The following is a 26,897-nucleotide window of genomic DNA, read 5'->3' on the forward strand; positions in this document are numbered from 1 at the left end:
TATAAAAATCTGGGGGAGGTCATAGCTGCCACTCATTGCTTAGCATAGACTGCAAGTTAGATGATAAATACCCACATACTTAGGTTTTGGAAGAAATCACACAACATAAAAAAAAATCAGGTTCTGGAAAAACAACTAGATCTGTAACTATTTTTTGAGTTCTTTATTTTCTCTACTGCCTTATAGCTTATCACTGTGCATCACAGAGGGCCGAGGTATATTTTAGAGCCTAGTAAAAGTGCCTACATAGACATTTTTCTCTTGTCCTCAAAACTGCTTATCAAAGCAAGAGCAGATGAATTATATATGTTAAGTTTTATGTGCTTTTTTTTTTTTACCAGTTATAGAATAATCAGGGGAAAGCCGACCATTGAGATGAAATTAAACTGATTGACAGGCTGTTAATACTGTACATAGGCCCAGGAAACACGCTTTTGATGTTCATTCCCAGTGGGAATGTTGCCCACACATCAAATGCAACCCTAAGAGCAAAAGAAAGATTGCCGTGAAACGAGTTCCCTGAGGGAGGATGCAATTTTACCATCGCTGTTTTCTTGCGGGGTGCTGTCCACGGCTTGCCACCCTCCAAATCCAACGGGAAGATCAGGTCTTGTCATCCAGGCTTCATTCCAGCAGTGGTAGTTCCTGAGAAAACACCACCCCAAGAAGATTTAACTTCCGGTTCCAGTCAATGCCCCAAGAAATCAAAAGGTGTCCAGAATTCCTGTGAGTACACTACCTACAAGTTGCTGGAATGGAAAAATAAACTAAATTGAAGACTCGCCAGAGATATCCTGGACTTGAGCTTGCTGGACAGATGCATTCCCATTGGCACCCTTGGTGGGGGGGAATCAGGTGGCTGGACTTCTCTTCCCTGCTAATATCAGTTTCAAGGCCACCTAGTGCATGAAACAGTTTTGGTCTTAAGCATGCTCTGCTGCCTAATGAAACAGAGCATACTATGTGCTAAAAGGGTAGAAAATAAAAGTTAATACTATGTGCTGAAAGGATAGAAAAGAAAAGCTAATTGAAACCGAAATACATGTATCTTTGTATTTCTTTTATATTTATGTTTATATTTATGAATATTAGATTTATAAGAAGCAGATCTCTTGAAACAATTAAGCAATAAAATGCTTGTGTTTATGGCCTTAGGCTGTTGCCATAGAAACTATAACATTAACTCCTGACTATAATTGTCTCTAATTTCGGCAAATTTCCATTTGGTGTCCAAGAGGAAAAGGGTGTCAGGGTGTCTCTTTACCCTTTATCAAAGGTAGGCAACCCACAAGCCAAAACTTTACAAAACTTTGCATATGACCCTTGAGGCAAGAACATGGAATAAAATGTCATCATGAATTGTATTATGATGTCCTTGGAAAGACCTGAAATTATATGACAGTACAGAAACCAATGAGAGCACATTAAGCCGTCTGCGCTATAGAAAATATTCATCTAGTAATAACGATTTAATGGTGGGGAGAAGTAGTTACAGCAGTCTTTGTCTATAGCATGGATGAATTTCAGTTCCAACTACCATTCATCCTTTACTTAAGTGTCCTTCAATGTCAGGAATTTGTACATGTTCCCATCTCTGAGTTTGGCTCCTCTTTGATTGGCTCAATTTGGAGGTATTAATTTCACTGTGTACCCTTTATGTACCAGGCTAGGTGCTGGGGATGTGGGACTGACCGACATGTAGGTTCTTGCCCACAGAGATCCTTGTGATCTAGGAGGAATGATGAAAAGGTAAACCAATTGTTACAACATTTCATAGCTTTGCTGTGAGGCGTAAGCAAGATAATGAGTGTAAAGTACTTAGAATAGGACCTGGCATGTGATAAGTGCTCAAAAACAGTTAAGTCTCGGACTTTTTAAAATAATTCATAGACGTGATGCACTGGAAATTCATTTGGGATACAGCGGGGTCTCCGTGGGGGAAACCCTTAGGCTTGAAGAAAAGTTTCACAGCAAAAGTGATATTTGAGCTAAGTCCTGGGGAATGTGGGAGTTTGGAAAGTCAACAAGAGAAGCAAGAACAAAATTGTAGAGGCATGAAATAGCCCACACGGTGTGTTTAGGGAATGGCACGCTGTATGTCGTGGTGTGAGGGCAGCATGCTTGCATATTTGTGTGCACGGGGGATAGAGGTGGCTGGTAAGGGTGGGCAGGGAATCACAAAACTAACAAAAATGCACAGCACTTACTGTGTGCCAGGCACTGTTCTAAAACTTTTATGTATATATTATGTATATATGTAAAACTTTTATGTATATTAGCACATCTGACATTCTTGTACCCTATTAGAAAGATACTACTATTATTATCTCCAGTTTGCAGGGGAAGCCCAGAGAGGTTAAGAATCTTACCTGAGGTCACAGAGTTGGTTAGTGACAGAGCTCCAGGGCTCAAGCTCTTAAACAATGAACTGTGCTATAAAGGAGGATGAAACTGTGAAATCCTTTTATCCCAGATCAAATGATTAGACTCTATTCTTGGGCAAGTTAGATTTGCAAATCTGTCTTTGTGGAAGATGGGTGGGGAGGCAGGATGGGTCTTGGAGCTGAATTGACCTTCACTCTGGTGGGGACGGCTGGGAGCCATCAGTGGGTACAGGCACGTGGAGAGGAGAGAGCTGGTTGAGTGGAGGAAGACTTTCATGTTTCTGGGGAATATGATGGTTCCATTGACCAAGACTGAATGAAGGAGGAGGGAAGGACAGTTTGGGTTGGGTGGTGTGTGTGTTGGGTGGCTGACAAGTTCAATTTTGGATGTGATGAACTTGAGAGCCAGTGAGAAACCCAGGAGACAAACCCCTAGAGACATTTTTATATATCTGTGAGACACTCAGGGTTGAACCAGTTGCTGGCATCTTCACTGACGGGGGAGGAGAATGGGGGGCAAAGCTAAACGAGGAGAGCATGGAAATGGAGGGATGCAGTGTAGGTTTCTCTCCTCAGAGTGATCTAGGTTGTGAAGGGAAAAAGAGAAGATAGGACCATGGCTAAAAGGTAATGCAACACAGGCAAGAGTGTTTTGATTATTTGCACATTAGTGAGATTATCATGCTTATGGAGGAAGAACCAGGGCAGGGAGTGGGAATAGAGAATAGAGAGATGGAGTAAGAGGACATTCAACTCCCAAGAATGCAGGAGGATGAGGTTGACTGCTTAACCTTGCCAGGTATGGGGATTGAGGCATTGTTCACAGGGACAGGGAGGTGTGGGTGTAGATCAGGGTCAAGGTATGGAGGTGTTGGATAGAAACCTGAGGTTGGTTCCCGCTTGAGAGCCTGTATCTTTCCTCTGAAGCTGGAAAGAAGGTCACTGTGAATTTAAACATGACTGTTAGCCTCCCTCCAGAACACCGAAAGTTGCATCATTAGGCAGAGAGATCCAGGAAAACAGCAAGGAAACATTTGCAATCCAAATGGACGTAGTCCTGCTTCCTACACAATCCGTGTAGGCAACCTGTGTTTAGCAATCCTGGCTCTAACTACGATTTCACTGTTACACCACCACCCTAGATTAATAGGTGCCAGAACCTCCTTATTTAAATTCAAATATCCTGGGCAAGGTTAGCCTTGAACAAGATAAACAAGCTTTGCATTTCAGATCTCAGATAGAGAACCCAAGTTGAGGTTGGGCTTTAGTCAACGGGTAGAAAGCCAATGGCTGGGCTCCCAGGCTCATCGTGAACAGAGTGGGAGGATGTTACCTCCAAAGCCACAGATTTTTTTTTTTTCTTCAAATCATGCTGTTCTCTCTGCTCAAGAATGGCCAGGGAAAATGTGTCTTGGGCCACTCATGCCATGAGGGTTCCCTTTTGGCTGGATGTTAAGTATTTCTGGGTACACACATTTGTTTTTCATTTTAAGGTCACCCATGAAAGGGGCTAATATTTACAGACATTTCTGAATTCTGTTTGCAACAAGGTTGTCTGTAGGTTGGGGAATATATATGTTTCCTGAAAGGTTATTTTAAAGTTCCTTTATCTAGATCTGTCATAGTCTTTCTGTTTTCATCTTGTAATTTTATTATGCATTCGTTGAGGGATTGATTCACTTCTGGGACTCTGTCTTGTTCACCAACACATTTCCAGCCCTAGAGCTAGGCCTTAGAAAGTGCTCAGAAAGTATCACTTGATCGAAAGGCAAGGACAACTTCTAGCAAGCATAGGACATCTCCAAGAAAGGTGTAATTAAGCTTTCATTTGCTTATTTGTTATTAAGATTCATTTTCTCATCACCTTCATTGGAAACTTGACTTCCCACTTCCCACTATATGATCAAAATGTCTGGTGTCCCTTTAAAGGTAAAAGAAAAGTTAGAAACCTTCAAAATGATCTAGTTTTCTTATTGCCACTTTCTAAAGAAGCAGTGTAGAAATTAAAATAAAGCCCCATTTCATTGAGAGTTATTTAATCAAGTTGAAAATAACTTTCTTGAGGGAGAGTAACGATGGAATGATATACTCTTAAAGAACACCACTTTGCTTTATGTTACTTTTTGCAGGTTTCCTGCAGTGACAGCTAGTGATTTCTAGAACTCCTTTCAAGGATGCTAATAACTCAGCAGAACTGGTACAAAGGATCAGCAGAATCTTCACCAAAGGCAGAGCTTTTCTAGAAAAAAACAGCATCATGCATTGCTGAGGGACCTTCAGAGAACGTCACAGCATTGGTTTGGTTTATCCTTTGATTAACCCCTTTCCTTGGAATTTATGCATAGCACATAATCACAAGATGCAAAGACAAGTATTTCAGAATGTTCATCCTTGCATAATTTGAAGAAGGAAAAATCAGAAATAGTCTCTCTAATTCATGGCTGTTTTGAAACACAAAACAGAATATTATTCAATCACAAAAATGCAAATCTACATATATTAGGCAGGAAAGATACTTATGGAATATTAAGTTTTAAAAATCATAGACAGAACACATATTGTGTGTGTACTTATGTGTGGAAGGCAGAATTTTAAATGACCTTCACCTTTGTATAATTTCCTCCCCTTGAATGTGGGTGAAATCTATGAATAGGATGGTGTATCATACCTGTCATTATGTTACTTTACATGGCAAAGAGGAATTTGCACATGTAGTTAATATAATTAATCTGTGGGCTCCGAGTTAGTTAAAAGGGAGCTAGCAAGGTGGGCCTGATCTAATCAGGTAAGCCCTTTAAATCTGGTTCTAGATGTTACGGACAGAGAAGGCTGGAGACTGGAAGCAGCAGAGACATTCTCCTACTGACCCTGTAAAAGATGAAAGCTTCTATGAGTTCTATAGCTTCAAGGCACTGAATCCTTGCAAGAACCTAAATGAGTTTGAAAGAGAGTTCTGGACATCAGATGGGCCACAACCTCCCCTAACATTTTGATTGCCATTATCTGAGACCCTGAGCAGAGGACGCAGTTAACTTGTGCCCAAACTGCTGACCCAGAGAAACTGATAATAAACTTGTGTTGTTTTAGGTTGCTAAGTTTTTGGTAATTTGTTATGCAGCAATAAAAAATGAGGAGTTAGAAGATGGATGACTCTGACTTTTGTATTTTTTCTGCAACGTTTGAAATTTTTATAATAAACATGAACTAATTTTCTACCCCCCCACACACATACACATAAGTGGACTATTTTTTTTGTTAAAAGAAAATAGAGCACATTTAAAAATATGTCCTGGTTTTAACCACTGGCTAAGGTCACATCTGGAGTTGCAGGAACCTGTGGGATGATGGAGAAATGGAAAGAACACAGCTGAAATCAAGATGGGCTTTGGGTCTCTACGTGTTAGATGTTCAAAGACAATAAACTGGATAATTTAAGCAAGGAGTCCTTTACTGCCTTTAACTTGGCTAATTACTTAAATGCTCCACAGGGTGGTCTCATTTACAATTTGTCCAGGAACATTTCCCAACAAGGGAAGAAAGAGGTGTGGGCCTGTAACCCTGTTTCTGCAGTTATATCATGGCTCAAGGGAAAGCACAAATAAGATTGACTGAAAGCCCTCAAGGAGAATTGTTGGGCCAATTTCATATGTAAACAAATCTTTGAATTCTTTTATTTTTAAAATGGGAGGGAGTGGAAGAAAGGTACTTCGCTATCTTGCAAATTGTGTATTTGTGGCAGATGCATGCAACCCCGCTTCCCAGGCTCTTTTGGTATACTCTTAATACAGGCAATGCTATTGGTGACAAAAATGACAGCAATCCCTGAAATTGTTGAGCTTTGGCCATTCCAGTGGTAGAAGGTATGGGTGGGCTGGGAGTTGAAAGAAGTGTAGACAAGTTGATGGATTCTGAGGCTTGTCTAGCAAGACATTCCAAAGCAGAAATGAAAGCCTGGACCAAGAAAAAAATTTGTCAGTTAGGAAAGGTAATGAAGCAAAACAATGAAAAGGAATTATTCAGAGAAAGAGGAATGCTGGAGGAATCTTTTATGGAGCTGGGAGATAGGAGCAGTACACTGCTTCAGAATGTAGCTGTTCATTGTCAGGGGCTGTTGGAATGCTGAAACGAGGAAGGGACATTTAAAGTCTCTCTGGGATCATTAGTCAAAGGTTGGAGGTCCAATCTTCTGGAGACCAGGACAACCCCTCTGTAGAAACCAACTACCCACCAAGAAAAAAGTGAAGTGATGAAAGTGTTGTTTTTGCTTGTCCTTTGCAGGGAAGGGGTCCTCCAATGCTAATTGAGAAATAGTTTAAGCAGTCTTCTGTAGCATGAAAGACCCCAATTGGGGTGTTGAAGATAAAGGGGGTAGGCTTAGGGATGTGCTATTATTCCCAAAATGAAACTATGTGGTGTATTTATAGAAGGGGTAATAATCAAAATAATTAATAACTGCTCAGACACAGACATGAACTGACTGGAAATCTCAACCAATCAGAAAGGACACTCAGCCTACATAAACGCTGTATGTCCCTACCAGGATGTATTGGATAAATGCCAGCCCAGATGTATTCAGTTACATATATGGTACCATAGTACCTAAGGAGTTTGTTTCCATTTACAAAGTTTTCTGGGAGTGTGTCTTTCCTTAGTCTTGAGCTTTTCTGCTCTCTTCTTAAGCTTTCAGGTACTGATTTCTTAAATATTTATTAAGAGCATTTTCTAGCAGTCTTATTACAATGATTCTTTTTAATTTTACTTTTTTCTCTTCTTTTGATAGCTTCCCCTATTTTGATTATGATAGCTTCCCCTATTTTGATTATCTGTTTTACTTTTTTATTGTGGCATCAGAAAATGGGCAAGACAAAGAATGAAACTAAATTTGGCAAAAATTGGCAAACACAAAAGAAATAATCCTTAAAATGCTCAGGAAGTAGATGCCACTCATCTATATGAACCCTATTTGCCATTACTTCTTAGCAGAAAGCTCTCTGTAACTCTCTTGGGTTCCATGTACTAGATTCATTTTGAAAATAAGACCCTGTTCCCCTTTACTACTCTCTCTGGCATCACAAATTGGGAATTAATCTCACACCTGAAAATGAAGAAAAAATTAGATTTTGAGAATTTTTTTTTTAGATAACTCTAAAGTATAAAAAATGTCTATAATAAATTATGGCCAGGTTTATCCATAATTATTGAAGGAATTTAAAAAATTTTTGCCAATAGTTTAAATAGGTACCAAAATCACCATTTTGTATTATAAAGCTATTTATAAGTATAATTCTAAGGTTGATAGCTCTTATTTATATAAGTTTTTTCTAGAGTTCTTATTAATCATCAAAAGAAATTAATACATTCAATATAGCCTATATGGTGTTTATTTAATTAGCTTCTAATCATTTGAAAGCTGGCAAAATTTGAATGGTATATATGATGACTTTTAGGCAGAATTTATGATTAACCAAAACATGATATTTTTCTCATTATGGAAAATACCTTTCTGTTTTCTATGTGGTTTATCAAATGGCTCCCACTTTCTTTTCCATTCTAATTTCCCGAGAGGTATTTGTAGTAACCTCTGATTTCTTTTTATCCTCTTAAACTCCCTTTTTTTTTTTTCTTTAAAGTGGTTCTTGAGTAGAATAAGGACTTCAGGCCTCTTTGGAGATATTCTTCAGGACTATGATAGGGATGGAAAGAGAGTCTAGTCAAGGGATTTTCAACCTTCAAAAAACAATGCCCCTTCCTAGTTTTAAAACAAATCTTTTATAACATCTCTTATTGTACTGAAATGAAACCCACAGATAGTTTTTTATATACAATTTCTAAAAGAGCAATATAATACCCTATAATGTACAAAAGAAATAGAGAAGTAAAAAGATATACATAAAATATTGTTATTTCAATAGGATGTCAGGAAAATGACACTAGATACTTAAATATTACTACAATATGTAAAACTTTCAAGGAGTGTGGTAGACTCCTAATTTGGAACCACTTGTGTTGTGGTTAAGAGTATGCTCTACGGAAACATTTCTAAAATGACAGAGTAAGGACTTCCAAGAAACTGTTCCTTCATAAAAACAATGGGAATGTTAGGAAACATGATCAAACTAACTTTTCTAGAACTCTGGGAATGAATCAAAGACTTACAATAATCTGAGGTGGAACTTATTCAACAAAAACAAATGAGTCTCATTAAGAATAGTGAGCTTTGTAGCATTCGAATTTGCTTTCATCCCCACTCCTCTCCATAGCTCCACAGTAGTCATGAAAGTCAAGAGCCTCACAACTATGGTATAAAAACTTGCAACCTAGCAACAAATTAAGGGGAGAAAATTGGGTTTGGAACTCTCTAAAAGCCCCATCTCCAAAGAATTGCCACTAACCTGTCTGGGGGTTCTCTGAAAACTCCATTCTCAGGATTTCTTTTTATTTGATTAGATTCAGAATTCACCCTGTGCAAATAGCCTACCCAAAGACTGTTTTTCAAAAATAATTAGAAGTGACTGTTTAACATCACCACTGCCTTAAGGAATGATACCAGTTGGTAATAATAAAAGGCTGACCCCCAAAAGAACTTAAAAGGCAAACCCAAGGACAGAGATGTCCGTAGCGGGCTTTGAACAACTCTGACATACTCTTAAGAGTCTGGATAGCTACACAGATATGCAGGTCAGTGAGCATGGCCAGGAAGGCCCTAAGAGGGTTCTAATCTCTCACCTCCTAGTGACCTTGAGATATGGTGGATGCTAACAGGCTGTAAAAGCTACAGCAGAATTGCAAATTTACTGGTGGAGCATTAATGATATTCCCCCAACACACAAAAAACTCCTTGAGGACTGATGACTTCTAATTCAATTAACAAAGGAAAATTCTGTCCAATTGCTAACTGACAATTAAACTAACCCAGCAGAGACTTCAGTGGCCACATATGATAAAAAACAAAGACTTTCCAGAATTCGTTCAGGAAAGTCACTAAACAAAGAGTAGCAGCAGAAACAACCCTACAAACCTCTACAACAGACTCTGGAGAGCAGGAAATCTGATTTACAGAGTTGTCACATTGTATTATTTAAAATGGCCAGCACGTTTTTTTTTTTTTTTTAAATGGCAGACACACAAAGAAACAGAGAAGTATGATCGATACACTGAAAAAAAAAAAAAAAAGCAGTCAAGTGTCACTGAGGAAGCCAAGACATTGGTTTTACTAGACAAAGATTTTAAATCAGGTATTATAAGCATATTCAAAAACTAAAGAAAACCATGTGAATAATGTCTAATCAAACAGAGGATATCAATGAAAAGATAACAATTATGAATAGAAATCAAATAGAAATCCTGGAGTTGAAATATATAATAACTAGAAAGAAAAATTCAAAAATTCACTAGTGGGTCTCAAAAGTATATTGGGGTAGACACAAAGAAGAAAGAATTAGTGAACTCGAAGATAAGTAAATTGAAATGAAAAAAATATGAATAAAAATGTTTTCCCCAGGGACATGTGGGACACTATCAAAAGTACCAACATACTCATAGTGAAGGTCCCTGAAAGAAAAGAAAGAGAGAAAGGAGCAGAAAGAATATTTGAAAAAGCTAATAGCTAAAAACTTTCCAAATTTGATAAGACATTGATATAGGCACCTGAGAAGTTATATTTCAAAAAGGTTAAACTCAGAGATATATATACCTAAATACCTCAGAATCAAACTGTCAAAAGCTGAAAACAAAGGAGAATTTTGAATACAATATGAGAAAATGATTCATTACCTATAGGAGTTCATCGGTAGGATAAAACTAACTACTCGTCAGAAACCACAGAAGCTAGAAGGTAGTATAATGATGTACTCAAATTGCTGAAAGGAAAAATTAAATAAGAACTGTATATCTAGCAAACACTGCCCTTTAAAAAGGAAGGCAAAGGTAACTTACATAGAGAAATAGACAAAAACAGTATAAATTTGTATTTGTTTGAATTCTTTTTTCCTCTGATTTTAAAGACAGCTTTATAAAGTAGTAATTCTAAAATTGTGCTGATGGCTTATAATATAGAAAGATGCATTCTGTATCACTGTAACAGAGCAAAAGGCAAGGGGAATGGGACAACGTTTTTGTATGCTACTGAAATTTATTGGTATTATTATGAACTTAGTTGTTTCAAATGATGGTTTTAAATTGTAATCCTCAGGGAAACAGTAAGGAAAAACTTGAAAAATATGTCAAAAGAAAAAGAAAAAGAATTAAAATAGTATACTACAAAATATCTTTTTACACAAAGTAAGAAGTAATGGAGGAATAGGGGAAGAAAAAAGACATAATGCATATGGAAAAGAAATAGCAAAATTGCAAATATAAACCCTATTTATCAGTAATTACATTACACATTAGTAGACTAAACACTAAAATCAAAAGGTAGAGATCAGCAAGATCTCTGGATGGAAAACAAAACTGTATGTTGTATCTAAGGGACACACTTCATATTCAAAGGTGCAAATAGGTTGAAAGTAAAAAGATGGAAAAACATAAACTGTGCAAATAGAACATAAAGATAACTGGAGAGGCTGTATTTATATCAGACAAAATAGACTTTATGACAAATATTGTTACTAGAGACAAAGAAGGACATTTTTTTTTAATTTAAATTCAACTGGCCAAAGCATAGTAAGTACATCACTAGTTTTTGATATAATGTTCGATGATTCATTAGTTGAGTATAGCACCCAGAAGGACATTTTATAATGATTAAAGGGTAATGCTTTAGGAAAACAGCAATCATTAGAATATCTGTATCTAATATGAGAGCCCCAAAATACAAAAAAAGCAAAACTGACAAAATTGAAGAGAAAAAAGATAATTTAACAATTCAAACAGATGTGGGAGTAGGGAGTAAGCAAAATGGGTGAAGGGGGTCAAAAGGTATAAATTTCCAGTTATTTGAAAGTTGGTACGTAAGTTCTTAAAAGTCCTCATTAGACTCAGACACACACACACACACACACACATTTTGTAACTATGTATGGCAACAAATATTAGCTAGACTTACTGTGGTGATCATTTTGCAATATACACAAATTATTACTGCACACCTAAAACTAATATGTCAATTATACCTCAATAAACACAAACAAGCAAACAAAACAAAAATGATTTAACAAATAAAAGTTGGAGACTTCAATACTGCATTTTCAATTACAGACAGAACAAACAGGGGGAAGATTAGCAAGGAAACAGAAGACTAAAACAACACAATAAACCAACAGACCTCATGGATGGCTATGAAATATCCCACCCAACAACAACGAAATACACATTTCTCAAGGAGAAATGAAACATTCTTTGGAATAGACCATATGTTAGGCCATAAAACAAATCTTAATATTAATATGTGTTCATTAACATTTAATTACTGATAAGTAGGACTTACATTTGCCATTTTGCAAATTCCTTGCTATAGGGATTATGCCTTTTTCTTCCTCTATTCTTCATTACTTCCTTATTTTGTGTAAAAAGATATTTTCTAATATACCATTTTAATTTTTTTTCTGTTTCTTTTTACTGTATATTTTTCAGTTTTTCCTTAGTGGTTTCTTTGCGGAATCTGAGAATTCTAATTCAGATTAATACCAACTTATTTTCAACTGCATGCAAAAACTTTGTTCCATTTCCCCTGTCCTTTGTGCTATTATTGTAATTCAGATTACATCTTTCTACACTACAAGACCAGCAACACAATTTTATAATTACTGATATGTGAATTATATTTCAATAAAGGCGTTATAAAAAATAGGCTTTAGAGTCAACACCCTTAGATTTGTAAATCAGACTCTGCCACTTTTCAGCTGGTAACTGTGGTTAGGTTACTGTGTGCCTCAGTTTCTTCATCTATAAATGCGGACAATAATAGCAAGTACCCTAACAGTTTGTTAAAAATATTAAATGAGTTACTACATGTCACCCACTTAGATCAGGACCTGGCACAGAGAAAGCATTCCATAAGCATGAGGCATTTTGGTTCTTTGGAGGTGGCAAATAACTTTTTCCAACCTTTCTTCAAGACTTTGGTATAGATTCGGAGTGTATATTCTTAGTTCTTCAGTGACAGAGCATGTGATCTTGTTTTAGGGGATTTCCTCAAAAACAATTTGGCTGACAGCAATGCGGTTAACAAGATAATCTACTTGAAAAGAAATATCTATGGTAGATGTTCAAAACTGGCAACCTAGATGAATCACCGGTTAATTTTACAAACCCTTAAACATGTTTAAGCAGTTGGGTTTATATTCAGAAAATTTTCTCTGCCTTTTTTATTTGGAATTCATTTTTGTATAATCTTTTTTGCACATACAGTAATTAAAACTTAGTGTGATATAAGAACATGAAAGTCTAACTAGCTGGAACACACTGAACATCTACAACAAGACAGATCGATTTAAATTTCAAAAACAGGCCTACAATGTCAAACCCCTATGTCAAGTGCAGAGACTGCAATGAAAATTAGGATCAGTATGGTACCCAGTGCTGTTTCCTAGGTGTGAAGGCTGTTTAATTCCTGCTCTAAAACTTGCTTCCAAAGAGCTTTGTTTATAGATTCAATACTACCCACTACAGCAGAGTTTTTGTTCTTTTGTTTTTTTTGTTTTTTGTTTTTTTTTTTGCATTTGAAGTGAGAAAAATAAAACAATAATGGCTGTACTCTTTCCAGCAAGCATGAAGGAAGTTGGATTTTTTTTTTTAAAGAACCAGATCCACTGAGGCCAGAAATTACAACTACAAATTTTTTCTGTGGTGTGTGCCTGATTTTTGTTTTTGTTTGTTGTTTTTGTTTGTTATTCTTTCCTTGGGAGCTGATGTGAAGTCAGTTTGCAAAGAGACACTTAAATGTGACTGGGTGGATCCTAGCTGACCCTGTGCATGTGAGTAGGTCCTCACACAGAGCAAGTGGTAGAACCTCCTGTATATGGGAGGAAAGGCCTTTCTGGAAGAACAGTGATATTTATTTAAAAAATTTTGGGGAGTTAGAAATGACCTTAGAGCTCATTAAGACTGAACTCATCCATTTACGTAAGAGAAAATTAAGGTCCAGAGAAATCAAGCAACTTGCCCGAAGTGACCCAGCTAATTAGTGGCAGAACTAATCATATTGCCTTGCACCATGGAGAGAGAGAGGGAGGGCAAAATTACAAGAATAGTTTGATTTGATTTGGTGTTTTTCCATAATGCCCCGGGGAAAAAACAGAATAAAATTGTGATTACTTTCCATGTGGATCACTGAATAATTCTTAGATTGTGGCAACATTGAACTGAAAGTGAGAAATATATATTTGCTAGTTCACAATTCTTTGAAAAAAATTAAATCATAAAAAGCCGGTTTAATCAACCCTACTTAATTCCAAATGAAAAGGAAATAAAGACTTGCTAATTGTTACAGTACTCATGGTTTTTACAATTATCTTTGAAATCATATAAAATGTCTAAAACTCCGAGTTAGGATGTTTCTACATTTGCCAATCGGCTAATCAACCAGAATCTGAGAAGCAGACCAGTTGGCTATGGGCCTGGGTGTACACCCATGTGTGCAGCCCCCTTCTCCTCACATCCTGAGAGCATGGACAGCACATGCTTCCACCCATCCAACTCGAAGCTTCATTGTCAGGAGATGAACAACTTCCCTGGGAATGTGATCCAGATGGAAAGGGGCACATGAGGGAGGGGTTCAGAAGCTGGACAAAAAGGAGTCATAGGGTCTCAAATCTGTTGGTTCCAAGAGGGAATCTGGAGCACTGTTGGCGGTTGGCCGCTCTGAAACTAAGAGTGAGGGGTGGGTTTATTTTAAAGGACTCAGGGATTACTGCCTATGGTTCACATATACAATGGAATGTTACTCAGCCATCAGAAAGGATGAATACCCACCATTTGCATCAACATGGATGGAACTGGAGGAGATTATGCTAAGCAAAGTAAGTCAAGCAGAGAAAGATCATTATCATATGGTTTCACTCATGTAGAACATGAGGAAGAACACAGAGGACCTTAGGAGAAGAAAGGATTTAGGGGTTAAATCAGAGGGGGAGACAAACCATGAGACACTATGGACTCTGGGAAGCAATCAGAGCGTTTCAGGGGGGTGGGGGGATGTGTTAGTCCATGATGGGTATTAAGGAGGGCACGTGGGATGATGAGCACTGGGTATTACATGAAAACAATGAATCATGGAACACTACATCAAGAACTAATGAAGTATTGTATGGTGACTAACATAACACAATTAAAAAAAACAAAAAAAAGGACTCAGTGCCTAGAGGGTAGAGAAGTAGGAGAGGGGATGATGGGTGGAGAATACGGAAGGAAGGATAGAAGGGTACATCCCTGCCCCTAAACAGTATTAACTCCATCTGCTCCTCATTCAATGCACAGCCTGGGGGCATTAACTCCTTCAGGATGGTGGGCAAAAAGCCAGCTGTTCTTGATGTTGTAAAGGAAGGAGTGGCAAGGGGCTGGAAGTTGAGTTAGAACGAGTTTTGATATTCAACAACTATGGTCATAAGAAGATAGGCTAACTCTGCAGGAGCTTTCATTCCTTCCTGCTGGGTCCTTGAAGCAGATTGGTCTCTGGTTGTCTCATCTCAGTGCTTTTGACTTTTATAGACAAACCCCTGAGTTTCATTTGTGAGCTAAGGTCATTTTCTGGGCATTCCGTCTGTGAATAGCACAACCAGAAGATTGCAGGGGGGATAATGGCTTTGAGTCCATGGCCACTTCCCATGTGAACAGCCTTTCCCTTTGCTCCTCTGGGCTTAGGATGGAAGCCCCTTCCCCTTACCTCCATGCCTCCTGCCTCATGTTACAACCTATCCTACATTTTTTAGAGTTCTATATGTGGTTGTCTCACCCACGAACATTGGATCAAGCTCCTTAAGGGTAGTGACTCTAATTTCTCTCTGAATCCTTAGAATCTGGTATTTGGACATAATAGTGCACCGTAGTGTTTATTGAATGAATTAAATGACATTTATTCAGTTAAATGAACATCAGAAAATTTCCCAACCAATTCCATTTATCAAGTCCTTGCTCTATGCCCTGCACCCTGTTACCTGCTGACAAAACAAACGAAAACAAATTTGATCAGACATTGCTCTCCCCCATGGGGGCTGCTGTCTGGTGAGGGCCAGCCAAGAGGTGGGCATGGTTCTTTCACCCAGAATCATCAGATCTGACTACATCCACTCCAGCAAAAAGGACACAGGATAATGCTTTCATTTAGAAGGAGAAGAGCCTTTCACTGAAATACCTTCACGACACTAATAAGTGCCACCATCCCTTTCTTTTAAAATTGTTCCCATTTCCACTGTGATAGTCATGTAATGAGGGGATCAAACTGAGTTCCTGCAAGGTGAGGCCAAACCGACACTTTACCCCTGCCCAGGGAGCGAGCCGTGTTCTCCCTCCTCAATGAACCGTCATCTCTCTATTCACTGTTCGCACTGCAGCTAAACATTGTGCAAGCATCTTCATTAAACTGTCCGCAGTGATTCATAGTTGCCTTCCTCCAGAGGTTACACATAATTCAAAACCCATCAGCACACAGGGGACAGGCGGCTTAAATTGCTCCTTCCAGGATATGTTACCTTGCATTGGTCCACTCAGAATTTCATTTGCTACGGTGAGGTCCAATTACTCTACCCAGCTGTGCCCTTCTAGGTTCCTTGGCCCCTCCCTCTCCTGAATTGCTAAGAAACGGACCCTTCCCTTGGTGGGGATCAACAGTGTGATCACTCTGCAAAATTGCTGCTCCCGAAATTCACCTTGGAGGGACCAAAGGTGCCAAACCGGGAGGCAGGCACATAAGCAGTCAGCCCTCCATGGTCTGTGGTGCTAGAGGGAGAAGAAGAAGTCAGAGCAGGAGCTGAAATCCATGCCTTGCATCCCCCACCCTCTGGCCCTGGGGAGTGCAGCGCATACTATGCCCTTGAAAGCATTCTTGCACTGGCTCTCTGAGCTCCTTGTACTGGCTTACTTCTACTCTGGCCACACTGGACCTGGATGAGTCATGGGAAAGAGGAATACTTTCAGGCATAGAGACCCAGATGGACAAATGAACTCACCACAAACCGTGTACCATCAGGTTACCTCCACGTGAAAGACATGGTGGAAGCACAAGACAGAGAAACCAAGAAGTCATTCTCGTGGTTGCCTTTAGAAAGAGAGGAGGGGGCAGGGAAGGGAGCGCAGGAGCCATGCACAAACCAGGAGGGAGTTGGGGTGAGTTTGTCTGACTGGAGCCTGTGGAGGGAAGTGAGTCTGGGGTCCTGGGGGAGGCCACTTGCCTCTGAGATCCCTGCTAGGAAATCTGTTAGGCCATGTTTTCCTAGCCATGCTGTGCTGTCTTCTCAGTGATCAGCTGATGCCCACCAAATCCTCCCTGCCTTCACCTCAGCCTCTGTCAGCCTTCAGCCCCTCCCCCTCTCTTGCTGGCCAATCTATAGTTCAAGCAGCTCCAGCTTCTTACCCAAGGCTATTACTAATCTCATTAGTAGGCATAGGGGAGCACACCCTCTGGTCCTAGCACTGTGGTAAATACTTTACCTGTATTACCTCATTTAATTGTCACAGCTACCCCATCAGGAAATGGTTACCCTTATTCAACTGATGAAGAAACCGAAGCTCAGAGAGGCGAAGTCATTTTTCTCAAGGTCACAGGGCAAGTAACTGTCAAAGTCAGATCCTGAGGGTCCTAGAGATTCTTTTGGTTTTATGGAACATCTATAGTCTGTAGGGTCCGCTAGTGTTTGCACTGGGGTCTGTGGGGGGAGACACACATTTCTGATTGTGTTTTAAAAATACCCCAAAGGTACAGAAATGGCACAGTCATCTCAGGACATGGGACACCCCCTTCTTTTCTGACTGCTTCAATGTGCTTAGGTTGATGGCAACATATTGCCTCCAAGAAATTCCAGCTGTGTGACTAATAATGAAGGCAATAATGACAGCTAACATTCATTAGGCACCTGTTATGCTCTGCTCTGGGCTGAGTGAAATAGGAAATTCTGTCATCTCCACTTTAGAGGAGGAAAAATGCACAGAGAGGTTGTTCCTTGCCCAAGGTCACACAGCTGTTATTGACAGAGCCAGGCTTTGGACTCAGACCCGACTGAGCCCTTCAGTTTTTGTGCTCCATGGTCAGACGTGTCCCAAGTTGGGTCCACATCAGCTAGTTAGTGAGACGTCAGTCACCATATGTTGAAAACCCATGAGTCATGCAAGGGCAGGGAAGAGGAGCCTAGGTCAGTGGTCTGGTGGTGGAGGATGGGTGAGGCACCCAGAGCAGAGAACATAGTCCCAGGGTGATGGGACATTTGTGGAAGGCAATGAGGGATCAAAGGCTGACAAAGACAGGGAAAGCAATTCAGAGTAGGAAGCCAAAAGAGGAAAGGGTTACCAAGAGCAAGATCTAACAGCTTCACAATTTGTTATCAATTTTGTTAAGGGCCTTGTGGAGTTATTTGTTAGGGGGTCCATGGGGATTCATGGTGGAAGCATTTAGATCAACGAATAGGGAGGAATAATTTTGAACTTTGGTTGGCTACTAAGGCATTAAGCACATGTGCGCATGTGTGTGTATGTGTGTGTGTGTGTGTGTGTAAGAAAAGGCACAAAGTACAGAATACCAAATAATTCTCATTTTGCCATTTTCCACTGTCACAACAGGCTTTTAGGGCAGCTATTTTGGTCTTTTTTTTTTTTTTTTAATTCCATATACATGCAGGGATGCTATACTGTGATTCCAAGGGCTTAAATGATGCTTTAAATTGCTGTTCAATTTACAGAGGTGAGGTTTTTGTCTTGCCTGTACTCTCTGGCTTACCATTCCTCAGCTCATTCCCTTCAAATGAACTGCACTATTTTTTATTCATAGTACCACACTGCTACTAGTTCCCTGATTTCCTTCCCTCCACATCCTCCAATGAGCGTTTACCAGTACTGGCAAGTTAATACTGCTCCTACCACTGCGATTCATTCCTGTAACACGGGGGAGTAAAGGCACTTCTAACTTTTAATGTCTCTTCAAATGAGCTTGTAACTTCCTCCCATCCCCGTTTGGATGCTTTTGCAACTGACAGTCTTTTCGCTTTATTACTTAAACAGAGCTACCATAGTAGACACACTTTTGGCTTGGAGATTCCAACTAGTTCAATGCCTAGCAATTTCCCCCATTTAGACTTTCATAAATAGCCTTCACGTTTGGGTTTTTTCTCCTGTTTCTAGAATATTGTTTTGGACTGAGTAGGTCCCATGAACATAGGAAATTTCTCTGGAATCTTAAACCCCCCGTAGCGAGCTGTGGTGCAGCTACTCAGGGCAGTGAAAGAAAGATGTGGTTGGTATTAATGACAATTGTAACTTTATTCTCATTCCTATCTCTGTTTGAAAGATGAGGTCACCAGTCACGAAGAACCACATCTTCACATTCAAAGAGCATTCCCAAGGACACCTGGGTGGCTCACTCAGTTGAGCATTTGACTTTTGATTTTGGCTCAGGTCATGATCTCAGGGTTGTGAGATGAGCCCATGTCAGGCTCCATGCTCAGCAGGGAGTCTGTTTGCGATTCTCTCTCCCTCTTCCCCCACCCCCTACTTGCACGCTCTTTCCTCCCTCTCTTTCTAAAATAAAAAAGTAAATTTTTTAAAAAAATTAAAGAGTAATCTCATACTGCAAAGGCAAAAAAAAAATCGTGGTTAAGGGTCAGATTCACTTGGGTTTTATTTTGAGCTTATTAGATGTGTGACCTTGAGCAAATTGCTTTAACCTCTCTGGGTCTGGTTTCCTTTTCTGTAAATGGTGATACTAATAAGCACCCACATGATACAGCTGTTAAAAGAGTAAGATGAAATCACATACACACAGACACTGGTACATAGTAAGTGCTTAATAAGTGCTAGCTATATTATTCCTGGAGTCCTGACATAGAGAATACTCGACTCCACTATTTCTGCCCCTCACCATAATATTCTCATACTAAAGTAGAGACAAGCTAGTATGGACTCTCACCTGAAGGCATAGCTAAAACCATGACCCTTTCCAGGGGTTGCTGTCGTAATGCAATGATTGATCTTTATTACCGGAAATGCAAACTGCCTGTTCAGTAACAATTCTCATTCATTCACTAAAAAAAAACTCTACCAATCAGACATTTTTGCCTGTGGTATTGAACAGCCCTTAACATAGAAGGCAAAGAAACTTTAGACCCAGTCTGTCCTGTGGTTAATGTGTAATGTCACTCTAATTTGATATCAGCAAGTGCCCTTGTAAATCAAACTCACCACACTGAATCCTTGGTGAGTTTGGAGTTCACGTTCCCATCTTCTTCCAGGAAGATGTCCATTTGCAAATTGGCATCATTATCATGGGCTGAGAAGTAATTGGTAACAACTCTTGCTGGAATCCCAAGGCATCGCAAAACTGCAGGAGAAAGGATAGGCCACAGCTAAACCCATCACCAAAATTTAATATATACATTGTGAACAATTCCTTCTCATAAAGGACTTCCTTCTTTACCAAAAAGAAAAGCCCTTTGCACACGTTTTAACTTCAAATGTTCCATACTGAAGAAGGGAGACTACTGTTAAGCTTTGGGACTGTGGACAGAAACCTTGCTATGTGTTCATTCAGAATTAATGGAATAAAAGGACTAAAATCCCAACAATGGGGTTCTAATTGTTTAGTTGCTAATCACTCAATCACTTAAGTAGTGTTATTTTAGTCCATTTAATAGGACTGTGTTTCTGAAAATAATTTTTTTTTAAAACTCAGCTAGATTTTATTTATTTATTTGAGAGAGAAAGGAGGAGCACAAACAGGGAGAGTGGCAAAGGGAGAAAAAGGGATAAGCAGACTCCATGTTGAGTGGGGAGCCCAATTCAGGGCTTGATCCCAGGACCCTGAGATCAAGACCTGAGTCAAAGTCAGAGACTTAACTGACTGAGCCACACAGGTGCCCCGGAGAAAGACAAATACCACGTGATTTCACCCATATGTAGAATTTAAGGAAAAAAAAAACAAAAACAGATGGACATGGGGAAGGAAAGGAGAAGTAAAATAAGATGAAATCAGAAAGGGAGACAAAACTTAAGAGACACTGAACTCTAGAAACCGAACTGAGGGTTGCTGGAGGTGTGGTGGGTGGGGGATGGTGTAACAGTGATGGGCTTTAAGGAGGGCACTTGATGTAATGAGCGCTGGGGGTTATATGAAATGATGCATCACTAAATTCTACCTCTGAAACTAATAAAAAAATTTTAACTGAAAAACAAAACAAAACAAACAAACAAACAAAAACCAAACCTCAGCTAATAGGAAGTTATAATAGAGGTCCTCAGTGGGGTTTGCTCTCCTGGCTGGAATTTGCTCTTGTGACACTTGGTGGAGGGTGACACCACAGATTCATTTTAATTGCTAGATAATAAATTACCTGGATGCATCTCTTTCCATATGTACCTATTGATTAAACTCAATCCAAATGCCCTCCCTGGTTCCCAGGATGCCAGACATCAGGGTTCATTGAAAATAATTCAGCTGACAATTTTAAGATTAATGACTTGGTTTGCCTTTTTTTCTTCAGAATAGTTTAGCATTTTTAACTAAAGGCTATCCACCTCCTTCAATAAAACAACCTTGGAAGTCCAAACTTGAGTCTGGTAGCATTCAAGTGTCCTCATTATCTGACTTTATCTTAATATCCCAAACAAAAATGATGGCTCCCACTTGCTTCCTACTTCCATCTTCCTGTATTGATTCACGGACCCTATTCAAGCCGCAGTTTTACCAGTAAGATGATTGGCACTCTAGCTTTATTTCTGGCTTACCACTAATTCACAGAATGAAAATTGTTCCAGACTTTGCCTGACCTCATAATTTTAAGACAGATGAAGCTGACACTGGGGACCTGTACCTCCTTCCTTCCCACTTCCCTCTTGGGGTTCATTCTTACTCTGACTTCCCCACATGTTCTTCTGTTTTTTCATAGCTGACCACCAAAGCCTGTTTTCAGCAATAGATCTGATGACCTTTTCATATAAAAGGCATAAATGGTTGGAAGGTGTTTGCTATTTTATCTGGTTCTAAGCCCAAAGGAATTACAGTGGGATAGTGAAATTGTAGACAGCTGGAGGAAGGGCAGAGGGTCTTTTCAATTTTCCTGGAAGCATTTCCTAAGAGTGATGGCAGCCATCAGGCACCCTCTGCACAGTCTGGGATTGAGAACAGAGTGGGTGGAGGTGGTGGCTGCCTCTAATCGTTAGCCCATCATGAATGTCAGCTTCTATCTGGAACCTCAGAGACCAACACACCTAGGAACTGATACACTGGACTTTATTGCTCTCAGGAACTATATTCCCTTATCCCTTGAGTATATTCAACTGGCTAAGAAAATAATCTTATTCAGTTTAATACCATAGAAAAACAAAAGCACAAGAGGCCTAATTTCTTCCCACTTGTATCACTGACTAATCTTGGACTGTCACAACTTTGAGCTAAAACTGCAAGGCTTCATGATGATTTAAAAAAAAAAAAAGTGGCCTCATCCTGGCTTCCAACCTCCAGCCCCTCCTTGATTTTTCTGATTAAAAGAAAAATGCTAACTAGGTAAAACATTCTTTATTAAGGAGCAAGCAGAAAGGACACTTCAACTTGAGCTTAATGTTTTCTCCAAGGCTGAAGAAATGGCAAGTGAATGAAAATCATTACCAACGATGCAGACATACTGTAATAAATGTATTTTTAAAAATATTCACTGAATTAACAATAATATTGTCTGGTCCTAGACAGGCAAATGGCATTTCAAAAAATGATGCATGACGCTGAAGAGACTAATTCTGTTCCCATATGTTTTTCTCTATAGATTAGATGTTGGGTAGATTAAAAGCCAGAAGGGAAAGTGGGGAGTAAAGATTGTTCATTAAGTTCTGATATGTAATTGCTCATGGGCATTGAGATTCCCATGTAAAAATGGAGTTGAAACCACCTGTCACAATCTCTCCCACAGCTAGAGTAAAAATTAAGTGCATATATTTACAAAATTCCTCAGTGGTAAACAATGTGGTAAACAACAAGCTGTTAAACATATTTATAACATATAACATATTTGTAACACTTTAATAAGCAGTGTATACCTATTATTATTTATTATTTTAAATTTTGTTAATTTAATCTTTTTAAAATGTGAGAGGTTACTGAAAAGAAAATTGCAAAACCTTTCCTTCACATCACCCGTTTCTCTGGGTGTTGAATGATGGATTATGTAGGAAATAGTCCATCATTCTTTCTACAAAGATTCTGCAGTCAAAGAGAAACTATGAGCATATTTGGCCCAGTACAATTTAATTATGCATTGACTATATCCCAGAATAGCTATCTATAAATTCTAGAGAGCTAACAGGGTTGCTGGGTCTCTTTGCCAGTTTATAGATAAAATGTCTTGAAGTAAAACATTAAAAAAAATGTTACTCAATTTTTTACTTACATGTATTAAAAACACCAGCGAAAACCCAGCACTGACCATACCGGACTGGATTCTTCGTACTCTGGTATTCCAACAGAATGTCAACACTTCCAGTCCAGGCTGATGGGGGAACACCATAGGCATAGACATTGTCCCAGGATCCAACAAGGACACCTTCATCATCTTTGGCATTAACCTAAATGAGACCATGATGGTAAGAAGGAAGAAAGAGCATTTAGAAGAGTTCTCTCCAGACTCTGAAATTAAGCAAGCTAAAGCATCCAGTGCCTTCCAAATGTCCTGTATGATAAAAACAATCCTACTACTGTTCTATTCACTGTTGGGTTGTCAGGGAAAAGTGATGCAATAACTAACTGTGCAAGAGAAAACCAAATAACCAAGACCTCTTCTCAAATAACATATTATTGTAATTAAGGTGGTGTTGAATAGCAGCTATGAAGAGTTGTAATGTCTTCTTCTCTACATGCTTAGGAAAAGATAGGCACAGGATGCTTGGTCTGGTTGGAGTCGTGAGGAAAAGAGAAAAAACAACTGCAAAAGAGGACAGTTCAAGTAGGGATTAAATAGGGATCTTGCCTTTGCGGAAGGAGAATTCAAAACTGACACATGACAAAAATGTATAGGTAGAGTGGGGGGTCCAAAGTCTCATGGTCTAGTGAGTTTTGACTTTGATGATTAATTGCAGGCTCTGACAAAGTAAACAGATGTCATAGGAACCATAAAGAATTAATAAGAAACTAGATTTCCATGGATAACTTACAACATTTATTTTAAGCAAGTGACAATTACAAAGTATTTCCTTTATGATTGTTTAAGGGGATTAAGGTTTTGTAGTTTTGTTAAAAGATATCTGCATTTACAGGAAGGGCATGGGTATTATAGTGTAAGTACGGGGGAGATTTGAAAATGGCGATCTTGAAGATTTGGGGAAATCTTGCTACACACTTAGACCACAGTCTTTTGGTAGCAACAGACCTTAAGTGCGGGAAAAAAGACCTTTTGTGTTTAAACATTAAAAGAGCTAAGAAGTAACCATTTCAAGGCATCCCTTTTTGGGGGTGCACTTTTATATCTTACCTCTCTTTGTGTAACTTTCTTCATGTTTGATTATGCTTAAAAGACTATCTAGGTAAGAAGCAGTGGGAGCTTTTCCAAAACTGGTGCCTCTTCAACAACGTTTATGTGTTGACATGACAAGCATTTAGAGCCTTGCTCCTCAGATTGTGGTCTGTGGACCAGCACCAGTGACATCCCCTGGGAGTTTGTTAGGAATGCAGAATCCCAGTCTCTGCCACAGCCCTACTGAATGAGAGTCTGCATTTTAACAACATCCTGGGGTGATTTCTGTGAATGTTAATTTGAGAAGCATAGGTTTAGACTACGCCAAGAAGATATTAGCAAGCAATGTGAAACATATGATTGAAGCAGGTGTGTTTGGATTAGGAAAACCATAGAAGATATATTAAAACATGAGGACTTTATGTGTTCACTGCCTTGCCAATTAACAGCTCAGCCTCAGCACTTGCCCAGACCACTTTCTTAGGCTTGCTGAATTTAGTTGTATAGGTTTCTATTCTCCCTCACTGGGTCATGAATTCATTGAAAGTAGAGATTAAAAAAAAAAAAAACAACACGTATGTCTTTTTTACTTCTAGCAAGTATGAGCACAGAGAAGTTGCTCAATAGTGGTTGAATAACCACTTGTATACTCAACAAGCATTAGTTATTGTTTATCTGAATAGGAATAAGACCTTCTCCCTGGAGAGAGATGAACAAGAAACCAATCAAGTGGAAGTAAAGTTTACTAATGTTAAGACAGAAAGATGTACAGGTAAGGTGGAAGCACAAAGGAGGTGGTAATCAGTTTCATTAGGTTGGAGGGTTGTGGTGGTAGTGGGCTGAATAGGAGAAATTACATGAAAGTTAGGTCTTGAGTGGTTGAGGGCCATCTACACAGTGGAAACAGTTTGAATAAATGCTTGGTATCATAAAACAATATGGCAGTTTCAGGGACCTGCTAGGAGCTCTACATGGGTGTTATGTAAATAGACCACATTGCGTGAAATATAAAATGCCAAAAGGAGACACTTAAAATGTGCTTCTACTGTGAATGACAAACCCTCTACTGAAATATGAGATTTACTCTAGCACTGAGTGGCATTTCCCAGAGAGGGTGCTTCTGGAAAGTGTTCTCTAGATCACCATTCAATTTGATTTAGACGTACTATTCCTCCCCCTTGATTCTGTCCCTTCAAGTTAAAGTAAAGGTAACTACTCAGTTGATTTGTTTAAAGTAGAAAAAGTAATTCTTTGAGATTTCTGAAGGACCTTGTTCAGCTAATTGTAAACTCACACCTTTGATGTAAAGTTCGACTTTATCCTATAACTATACGAAAATGACTGGAATGCAACAGGGTTTAGTCAAACATTTGGGCTCTATTACTGATCAATATATCTCCTTGCAGCTGAATTGATTATTTAAAAATCTGTATCTACTATAATGAAGTGTGAAGAGTGCCCTGGTAGGCTATGATGTAGTTTGGTCTTCGTGGATAGGTAGATTCAGGTTTAACTCACGTCACCCTCTCCTTATCTTTATCACTGAGAAATAAAATAGAGCCTATGAATCTCAGAGGTAAAAGTTCCTAAATTATGATTCTAATGACTGACTTTCAAACAGAAAGCCATTAACTAGAAGACTATTTATAGCATCTGGCTGAACCCAATCTGCTAAGGGGAAGAGAAAGAAAAAAAAAAGCTCTCTTTTCTACAGACCTTTAAATTGTTAATGCTGAGTTGTCTCCCTGTTGCTAGATAAATCACAACTCTCATTTATTAGCATTTGGTTGGATTAGCTACTGTTTGCTAATTAGAATATTGATTTCTGAGGGGCCCAGACACTGAAAGAGGTAAGTCTTTGTGACACATATAAAGGGTTAAAGTAATATCTCCCTCCCTTAGACAATAAGATATGTTTGGGGAATACTTCAAGGGCATCCTGGTTCTTTTTCATGCCACAGTGGACTGTTTTAATACCCTGTCATGAACTTAGGTTTAAACAGTGTCAGAATGAAAGTCCTGGAGTTGTTTCACTCACCAGTGAGCGTCTAGGAGATGATATGAGTGCAGGACTTCGGACAGGGAGTGTTAGTCAGCTACATTAAGGTTGCACTAAATTGTCTTCCCATAATACCTACAATATGGGAAAACCAGGCTCCCCAACAGTCATTATCAGCAACCTCATTGGCATAACATAATTCAGTAAATTTCCAAAATCTGGTTCTAAGAAAAAAATGAGGATTATGGATTGGAATAGAGAGGCAGCATGGCTCAGCTTCTGATCCTCATCTCCAGTTCTCAGAAGCCTTATTGTCAAGTCCACAAAATCATAAGACTTCTCATTTGTATTTCAAAATCTGGAAAGAAACTAGTGGAATTAAAAAGCCAATCTTTTTTCCTTGTTCTGACCAGAACAGTGGAAACAACTGCTGTGGAGAAATGGGTGAGAATGGGTCTGCTCCTCTAAAGAAGTAGACTTTCTGGGACTAGAGTGGGGAAGTGACCTAAAGCATAAGAGTTACCCATCCCCCCATGGAAATGAGATACATCTCCAATTAGGTGAGGTAGATTATCAGATGGGAAATTTAGCAGAACATTAAAAGAAAGAGCAGAGACAAATATTCTAAAAGACATTTCCATCTCTTCAGCTCCCCTCCTCTCCCCACACCAACATTTCTTAGGATACTTGAGAGTAGATGGAACAAAAAACATTAGCTTCAAGCTGTAGTTCAGAGGGAAAATCTAACTAACTTGGGAAAGTGTCAAGATTCCACCTACACTGTATTAGAGCAAACAGGACACTTAAAGAAGAATTATGCAAATATGAACATGAATGAAAAGAAAAGAAGCAGTGAGGAGGGAGGGACAGAGAGAGAGAGAGCGGGAGAGAGAAGGAAAGAGAGGGGGAAGAGAGGGAGACAGAATATGAAAAAAA

General features: G+C 39.0%; 1 protein-coding gene across 2 annotated transcripts in view; it reads right to left on the minus strand.

Annotated features, from left to right (window-relative positions):
- The window catches only part of F13A1 (coagulation factor XIII A chain), a 167,188-nt gene that overhangs the window by 45,556 nt on the left and 94,735 nt on the right, over positions 1 to 26,897 (minus strand). For both annotated transcript variants that reach the window (XM_046004210.1, XM_046004209.1), the window contains exons 7-9: positions 22,904 to 23,078; positions 19,707 to 19,845; positions 542 to 645 (exon numbers count right to left, since the gene is read on the minus strand). In XM_046004210.1, coding sequence (XP_045860166.1) covers positions 542 to 645; positions 19,707 to 19,845; positions 22,904 to 23,078 — 418 coding nt within the window. The remainder of the gene's footprint in view (positions 1 to 541; positions 646 to 19,706; positions 19,846 to 22,903; positions 23,079 to 26,897) is intronic.

This window comes from Meles meles, chromosome 5 (assembly GCF_922984935.1).
Source record: "Meles meles chromosome 5, mMelMel3.1 paternal haplotype, whole genome shotgun sequence".
Classification (NCBI taxonomy): domain Eukaryota; kingdom Metazoa; phylum Chordata; class Mammalia; order Carnivora; family Mustelidae; genus Meles; species Meles meles.